Source organism: Chiloscyllium plagiosum, chromosome 2 (genome assembly GCF_004010195.1).
Source record: "Chiloscyllium plagiosum isolate BGI_BamShark_2017 chromosome 2, ASM401019v2, whole genome shotgun sequence".
Taxonomy (NCBI): Eukaryota; Metazoa; Chordata; class Chondrichthyes; order Orectolobiformes; family Hemiscylliidae; genus Chiloscyllium; species Chiloscyllium plagiosum.
In genome coordinates, this window is record NC_057711.1 from 57,050,962 (window position 1) to 57,060,406 (window position 9,445).

The window sequence follows — 9,445 nt, forward strand, 5'->3', positions numbered from 1 at the left end:
TGGAGGGATATGGGCCGGGTACTGGCAGGTGGGACTAGATTGGGTTAGGATATCTGGTCGGCATGGACGGTTGGACCGAAGGGTCTGTTTCCATCTCTGAGTGCTTCCTAACATCTCTTCTGAACAGTCTGGCTGTAATTTTTAGACAATGTCTCCTAATTTTAGAATCTTCAGCAAGTTTTGAGAACCTTCCAGCTCAGCGAGCAAACTTACATTTAGAATCGTCATCTACCCTATCTATTCCTGTTAAGATCTTAAAGACTTCAATGAGATCATCCCTTCTCTTTCTAAATTCTAGACAAAACAGGCCTAACTTGTATAATCTCTCCTCAAACTTAACCCTTTGGTCCAAGGTCAATATATCTTTCCTATGATGTGCCCAGGTCTGCTTACAGTACTAATGCCTTTTCACCATTTTGCTCATTAAGTTTTGAGGTACATTAAGTTCTTCATTTTAGTATGTGCTAACTTCTTTTTGTTGCATTTGATATTTTTCTTTATTTTCAGCCATCTTTATGTAAAGTTAATTGATTAGTAATTTTTACTGTTTGAGAACAAATGTAAACTGGCTGCTAAAGATTTGTTTGTGTAATGAACACATTGTTTTGAAACATTATCCTAATTCACTTGCCTTATCAGCAAGATCCACTTGCTTAGTATGCCACTTTGCAAACCGACTTAGTTCTTTCAATTAATATAGATTTATTATATATCCAGTCTTGCTGCTTTAAGTGCATGCCATGTATTCTTACAATTAAAAAAATGTTGCCTTTTAGGTGAGCTAATTTAAACGTGAATTCGCTTAAAGGTGAATTTCCTTGCCTTTTTTGCCATGCAGCCAGTAGTGGATCTTCCAGTAATATGTCTATCGCAGGGCCATCGTTACCAGCAGAAAACACACACTTCAGTGGCCTAAGTGACAACTCCATAAAAGCTAAAGATGATCAAAGCTGTTGAATAGAAAATTGCCTCAATGTAAGCTGGTTCACAACTTGTACTACATGGAAGTAAATGAGCATAAAGTGAACCTTTTAAAAAAAATGTATTCTCGGTGTCCAAATACTTAAGTAAATCAGAAAATAAATACTGCCCCTTAATCATCTGTGCCAAGACAGTCATATGAAAAGTTAATGCTAAGTTTGATGGAAGATTGATCACACATTTGTCATTTTTTGAACTTTGGTATACATGACTGAGGTTAATGTGGTGCTACATTTGATTCTATTTTATTCATCAATGTAGCATTTTGAAAAGAGCTGAAACTGCAATGGAAAGTTTCCTGTCTAGTGAAATTCCACATAAAAGCTAAAACTCAAATATGTAGTCTCAATTTGAATTTCCTTTATGTGCTCAGCTTTATTCAGTTATAATGTGACTGTTTAACTAAAATGTGACACTTTGTATTTCATAAAGTTGCATATTTTTACTAAAATCCCATTATGTTAAAAAATGTTACAAACACTTAGCTCCCTTAATGGGTAATTTTATTCCCTATAATATCTCAACTCAGTTTTTATAAGTAGGGAAATTCATACAAAATGCCATGAAAATCCAATAATTGTTCTTTGTTCCATCTGTTTATATTTCAGTTTGTTTTTCCATTCACAATGTTTTCTCATTTTGTCTCTCTGAAAAGATTTGTGCCCAAGTTAAAATTGAAAAAGTGAACGGACTATTGCAATTCGCGCATTACAAGAAAAGTTAGTGATTTGCATAATTCTGAGGGAGGTACATTGAAATATGGTTCATAGATTCCTTAAACCCTTTTTAAATAATATTGGTTGCTTCAGTCTTTGATTATGCTCGTCATAACCAAGGTTTTAAATGCATGTCTATGTTCAGACTCCCAATAACAATGTTACTGTGTTTTCACCCTGAAATTGACTAATAAGATTTTTGTTCCTAAATTTGGATGTGCAATTTTGACAAATTTAATTCTGTTCTTTTCAGAGAGAGAGTTTAACAGTAATTTTGAGCTATGGTACTTGATGGACACTTTTGTAAAGGACAATTACACTGACATATGTATTTTTACTCTGAAGAATGTGAATATAGCTTTATTTTTTGTCCCTTAGTTGAATATTGCTTAACATGCAAATATAATGTTTTACAGTTTAAGTGAGACTGTTTACTAGAAATTGTCATGTCACAGATTTAGCTGCAAACTATTGAAGATCTACATTATTTACAAAATGTAAATCTAGTCTATATATGTTTTTATATGAAATGGATTACAGATATGTTTTATAAAGGGGTTTATGCATGTGTATATATTGCTCAATACTTTATTTTAATGTTTATGTGCTATGTGTTGAAGAACTCAAAACTTTCACCTATACATTGACTTTGACTTTGTGTTCTGTTGTGTTCACATGAAATTGCACTGTGCAAAAAGTCTTGCTTTGTTGGAACTGGAGAGGAGTAAAACCTTTCTTAGGACTCCTGGGGTTGTGAAAAGTGCTATTTAAATACACCTTGTGTTTTCAAAGATATGTGTAAGAAATTCATTGGGAGAAAAAATAATGAAAATGCCAAATTAGCTAGGAGAAAAATATCAGAGACACTTAGGAATTATGGGCTCAGTTGGAACTACACACAACCTGTTAAGAGCAGCAAATCTGCAGAGATGTTGTACCCTTGTCAATTTTGAGATGAAAACTCAAGAAAAGTCTTCTGGAAAATTTATGGCTTTATATACTTATGAATTCTGTGAAGCATTGAGCAATGCCATGTCCATTTATATCCATTAAACATGAGAATATTTGAGCTCTTACCTAAGTATGTTTTCTCTAACTTTAGAGGTTTAACTGCAATTTCAGATTGCAGTGAGAATTTGCAATGTTTTGAGCCACATATGTTTTGTTCTTGTAAATTAGTCATTGCATTATACATGTATCAAGTTGCCAAATAAAGTAGCCTCTACTGAACCCATCTTTAAAGTACAACTGTGTTTAAATAGAACATTTTACTGTTAAAAGGGTATTTGTAAATTTCACAAAAGTGTGGACCCTAGAAGCAGGAGTAGGCCATTCAGCCCCTTGACGAAAGTGAGGACTACAGATGCTGGAGATAAGTGTCAAATTTGGAGCGGTGCTGGAAATGCACAGCAGGTTAGGCAGCATCCAAGGAATAGGAAAATCGACGTTTCGGGTAGGAGCCTGAAGGGATTCTTGATGAAGGGCTCCTACCCGAAACGCGATTTTCCTGTTCCTCGGATGCTGCCTAACCTGCTGTGCATTTCCAGCACCACTCTAATCTTGACACTAATCTCCAGCACCTGCAGTCCTCACTTTCCAGCACCATTCTAATCCTCATTCAGCTCCTTGAGTCTGCTGCATTTGATGAGGTCATGGTTGATCTGGTTATGATCTCAGCAACGCGATTTATTTTTAACTGAAATCACAGATCAAATCATTCAATCCAAGGGCAATTGAACATGAGCAACAAATGTGATGTTGCATACGATGCTGACCTCCCATGAATGAATGAATTAAAACAAAAGCTCTTCATCCCAGAAACAAATCAATCAAATCTTCTCTGAACTACTTCTGAGACAGTTGTTCTTTTTCAAATCAGACATGCAAAACTGTACACAGTACTCTAGATGTAATCTTGCTACCAGCCTGTACAGCCACAGTAAAATTTCCTTACATCTATATTCCATTCACCTTGCAATAAACTTCAATATTCATGTTGTCTGCCTCCTCACTAAAGTGTATGTGAAACATACTTAATGATTCATGTACCAGAGTTGTTGAATCACTGTTACCACCAAGTTGTGTGATCTCTTTCCTTTTTAAAAAAAAAAGGAAATTCCTGTCAAAGTTTGCCAGTTCATTTTGGCCAGCTCTGTCAATGCACCTTTGTAACTGTCTTTATTTACATTCCCAACACTGAGTCACTCTTCCTCAATGTGAATGCAACCTTTAGTAGTATTATCTGATTGGCTTAGAACATACTGCACAAAGAAAGTGTCCTGAAAGTACATATGTACTCAACGGATGGCCAGCCCCATCATAAGGACTGACAACATGCCATGAGAAGTAGCAGGTATATCTGAAAATGAAGTACTAAGCTGGTGAAGCTACAACTCAAGATCTCATGCTAAACAGTGAAAACAATATGTTCTAGACAGAGGTGAACAGTTCTACAATAAACTGGTCAACACTCCACAATTTTGTTACAATCAATCATGAATGACAGTAGACAATGAAGCAACTATTGCTAGGAGAGGGATGTCACATGAGCATGTACATTTTTGACAATGCAGAGTGCAAAAGGTAATGCAACCGTTTTTAGCTGTATGTGCTGGTAGGTAATTCTGATGCTTCCACTATAAAAAGTTATTATCTTTTGTCAATTCAATTAAATCTATGTAATATCAAGAAATAACAAAGTTCATGGATCCAATAAAATCAGCTATACTGTTATCTAGAAGGAGTTAAGCTATTTCATTGCAATTATAATATTGGCTCTTTTGCTTTGATCTGATCAGTATATTCTCAATCAGCAGCAACATTGTGGGACACATGACAACAGTCCCCTCAGCAGAATTTAATCAACAATCACTTGTGTACCACCACTCAGGAATTCAATATTCTGTACTATATGAATCAATTCCATTACCTTTGTTATCAGGTTAGATAGCACAGTTTTAGATACCCTGGAAGAGCTTGGTTCAGATTCAGACTTCAGTATGCATTTTTTAAGATTTTATTTTAAGAACACGAACTACCCTTAATGTTAAGGTAGCATCCCGCACAGTGTAACACTAATGGAGTCTTAAAAAAAAATTGGAATAATTTGGAATAAAGATATTAATACTAATTGGGCTTCAGATCTCCCAATTTACAGTTCCTATTGAAGTCCTAATCATCTATCAAAAAAGACCAAAGAACTGCATATGCTGGAAATCAGAAACAAAAACTCAAATTACTGGCAATTCTGAATCGAATAAAGGTGATTAGGAACAAAAACGGAAATTGCCGGAAACACTCAGCAGGTCCGACAGCATGTTAATGTTTCAGATCAAGTGGTGTGGAGAGAAAGCAGAGTTAACATTTCAGATCCAGTGAACCTGCTGAGTTTTTCCAGCAATTTCTGTTTTTGTTCCTAATCGCCTTTATTCGACTCTGAATAGCTTAAGGATGTAACCAGGAAAATAGATAAAGGATTTTCAGAAGGATTTTGATAAGGTGTAGACAGTGAATAGTGGGGTACTGCAGGGATTGGTCCTTAGGCCCAGATATTCACTATCTGACCTGGATAAGGGTACCAAATGCAACATATCTTTTGTAATCCATAAGGTCCCAAACGAGCATGTCTCATGCCATTCCCTTAAACTGCATTAGTTGATTATGGTGATGGCCTAGGAAAGTAGTTTTAGTTCTTCTATTACACCCTTCCGCTGGACTGTAATATTATTCAGTTAGGAATGTGTTGCTGGAAAAGCGCAGCAGGTCAGGCAGCATCCAAGGAGCAGGAGAATCGACGTTTCGGACATGAGCTGAGTGCCCTTTGGCCACCTAACAGGCTTAATCATTTGTACACTAATCAATAAAGTTCAAGGCTCACTTAACCCTGCCAAACAAATCTCCTACAACTCCTAAGATGCTCGGCTTTTCCATACTTATTTGAATAGTCTAGACCCCAGGGGCTCTGTGAATCTGATAGTTCTGCACTACACACCTTAACTTTTGTTTGGTCCAAGTAACAACACATGATCGTCACAGTCAGTGATAAGACTGAGATGAGCATAGTCAAATTGGAGGTTAGACAAAGAACAGTACAGCACAGATCCTTTGGCCCACCACGTCACTGTTCTAAAACCCATTTGCCTGCATGTGGTCTGTATCCCTCACTTCTTTACCTGTTCATGTGCCTGTCTAAATGCCTCTTAAATGTAGCTATCACATATGCTTCTACCATTTCCTCTGGCACCTACAACCCTGTGTGTCAAAAAACTTTACTTGCACATTGCCTTTAAACTCTTTCCCCCCCCCCACCTTAAACATATGCTTCCTAGTATTTGACATTTCCACCAAGGGAACAAAACATCATCACCTCTCATAATTTGATATACTTCTAGGTCACCCCTCAATCTCCCTGACACTCTAGGAAATACAATCCAAGTTTTGTCCAGCCTCTCCATATAGCTAATACACTCCAACCGAAGCAAGACTCTAGTAAATCTCTTTTGCACTCTCTCTAAAGGCTCCCTTCCTATAGTGTGGCAAACAGAACTGCACACAATACTCCAAATGTGGTTTTATTCAGCTGCAACATGACTTCAATTTTTACACATAGTCACAACCAATGTAGGCAAGCATGCTATGCACCTTTACCACTTATCCACTTGTGCCACTTTCTGGATTTATGGACTTGCACCCCAAGATCCTTCTGTATATCAATGCTCCTAAGATACCTGCCATTTACTATACACTTTTTCTTGCATTTGACATCCTAAAGTGCATCTTCTCACACTTGTCAGGATTAAATTCCATTTGCTATTTGTCCACCCAACTGTTTTATATCCTGCTATATCCCTTGACAAGCTATCTCACTATCCACAACTCCACCAACCTTCCACAAAAGTACTAATCAGACCACCTACATCTTCATCTAAAGGTCCCACCACTGGTCATAGACCTCCAGTCAGAAAAATACCCTCCATAAGTAACCTCTGACTTTTGCGACCAAGCCAACTTTGGATCCAACTTACCAACTCACCATGGATTCCATGTGACTTAATCTACTGGGCCTGCCTACCATGAGGAAACCTGTCAAATGCTTTAGTAAAGTCCATATAGACAACATCCATCGTCAATCCTCCTCAATCACTTTTGTCACTTCCTTAAAAAACACAAATTTGAGGGGATTCAAGATGGCGGTGATCTAACAGGTCTGCCTTGCTTAGCTCAATCTTGGCCACGCTGCAAAAGCATGAGCAGGAGATACAGCACCTCGGGCAGCAGTGGACCGCAACATTAGAAATCACCCCCGAATCTTCGGCGGGACGGTTCCAGGCTCTCGAAAAATAGATACAGGCCTTAGTGAAGCAAGCCAACGACTTTGAGAATCGAGGTCGGAGAAAGAGCATTCATGTTATTGGGCTGCCGGAGGGAGAAGAAGGAGATCAACCAGTTTTTTTGAGGGATGACTGCATTTTCTGGGATGGAAAGCCAAGGCAGGCTGGGTGTGGATTGACCAAGCTCACTGGGTTGAGATGCGCAGGCCCTGTCGGACCAGCATCTCTGCCTAGTACTAGTGTGAACCCAGTCCTATAGAGACAAGCAAAACATGTTGGGACCTTCCAGAATGCTTGGGAAAAATCCACAGACCCTGATCTATAAGGGATTGAAGATTATGTTTTTTCAGGACTTTTCTGCAGTTATGATCCACAAGATGAAAACCTTTAATAAGGTAGAGAAGAGGCTGAGGGATCTGGATATCCAATACTCCATAAGGTACCCGGCGGGTGCTCCATTTCAGCCACCGAAGGTCCGTTCATGTCTTTGATTCATCAGAGAAAGCAAAGAACTTTTTGGACACTTTAAAATAGATTGATTGGCTCAAGCAATATGGACAATAATGGTTCTTTTATTTTGTTGTTTCATTCATTCTATTTTGTCCCTTTAATTTTTTATTTTCTTCTCTCTTCCCTTTTCGCTTTCCTGGGGTTTGGGAAGCGATGTCGGAACTTTTGGTTCAGTTTTTCTAGCAATAATGGAGGTCACCATACGGGTGGGATGAGTCGAATCCTCACTTTTAATTCCTTTGGTTGGAAGATTTATATATTTTTTACTTTTGTTTTGCCTGGGTTTGGGGTGCGGTATCAGTTAAAGGAGGCATGGAGGTATTTGTGGGTGGTGTGAGTGTCCCCTATGTGTAAGGAGGTAAGTCTCCTACTATGTGTCTTTTGTATTGGTTTATTGTAGGTGTAGTTTTTAAAAGTTTTATTTTGGTAATTTTTGTAGATATGTTCTTCAGGCTCAATGAGTCTTTAATTGTCTCCACTCGGCGTGTCAAGAATAGACTTCGTCCTCTCAGGGGTTCACAGGTTGTTTTAGATGACTATGGCTAGTTGTTTGTTCAAAGAGGTGACCTTATAGAGGTTTACAAAATTATGAGGGGCATGGATAGGATAAATAGACAAAGTCTTTTCCCTAGGGTCGGGGAGTCCAGAACTAGAGGGCATAGTTTTAGGGTGAGAGGGGAAAGATATAAAAGAGACCTAAGGGGCAACTTTTTCTCACAGAGGGTGGTATGTGTATGGAATGAGCTGCCAGAGGAAGTGATGGAGGCTGGTACAATTGCAACATTTAAAAGGCATTTGGATGCGTATATGAATAGGAAGGGTTTGGAGGGACATGGGCCGAGTGTTGGCAGGTGGGACTAGATTGAGTTGGGATAGATGGTCGGCATGGATGGGTTAGACTGAAGGGTCTGTTTCCATGCTGTACATCTCTATGACTCTAAATGGTGCACTTGGAATATTAAGGGGAGTCACTCACCGAATAAGAGAAAGGAAGTACTTTCAAGTCTTAGAAAAGAGAAAGTAGATGTCGCTCTGTTACAAAAAACCCACCTTGACAACAAGGAGCATCTAAAGTTGCAGCACCGGGGGTTTGACCGGGTGTTTTCTTTTTCATCTTTTAACACTAAATGAAGGCAAGTGGCTATACTTGTTCAGAAGAACCTCCCATTCCAGATGTTAGATCAAATCAAGGATGAATACGGGCGGTTCGTGATTCTCAAAGCTTTAGTGACATAGTAAGGAATACAGTATCCTGAATGTTTACTGTCCCCCAGCACACCCTCTTAAATTTCTGATGGATGGTTGCCCTTTGAACACGCCGTACTATTATAGGGGGAACCTTTAATTGCCTCATGGATCCCATAGTGGATAGGATGTCAAGGGCTTCCAGGGCACCTTCCCACAATCTAAACAATTGGTGGACTTACGTGTGGAGTTGGGATTGGTGGATGTATGGAGACATCTTCACCCGGCTGGTATGCATTTTACTTTTTTCTCTAATCTGCACAAGTGTTACACAAGGATTGATCTGTTTCTTGCTCCATCGACTTTTTTGGATTTGGCGCTGTCCTGTTAAAATGGGAACATAGCCATTTCTGATCATGTGGCAATGTGTTTGGAGGTCAAGGCCAGGGCAGTGAAGTAGGTTGGCAGCATTGGCGCATGGATCAGTTTCTCCTTAAGGATAGTAAGTTTATTGAATATCTCTCGTGGAAGTCTAAGGTGTTCTTGGATATCAACTCGCACAGCCAGTAACTCACTGATGCTTTGGGAGACTGCCAAGGGCTACTCAAGGGGTATAATCATTCAGCTGGTCAGAAACGACAGAGGGGAGAGCAACATCGTCTGTTCGAGGCTCGGTTGAAGACAGCCGAGATTGCATACTTTGATAGGCCATCTGTGATTAAA

General features: G+C 39.0%; 1 protein-coding gene across 16 annotated transcripts in view; it reads left to right on the forward strand.

Moving 5' to 3' along the window:
* The window catches only part of ppip5k2 (diphosphoinositol pentakisphosphate kinase 2), a 155,558-nt gene extending 152,616 nt beyond the window's left edge, over window positions 1-2,942 (forward strand). For 15 of the 16 annotated variants that reach the window (XM_043710037.1, XM_043710071.1, XM_043710064.1 and 12 more), the window contains one exon: window positions 839-2,942. In XM_043710037.1, the coding sequence (XP_043565972.1) occupies window positions 839-957 (119 nt within the window). In that variant the 3' untranslated portion in view covers window positions 958-2,942. Of the gene's footprint in view, window positions 1-776 lie in introns of all 16 variants that reach the window. The other variant, XM_043710086.1, reaches the window with a different exon arrangement.
* Window positions 2,943-9,445: the final 6,503 nt, after the last annotated feature.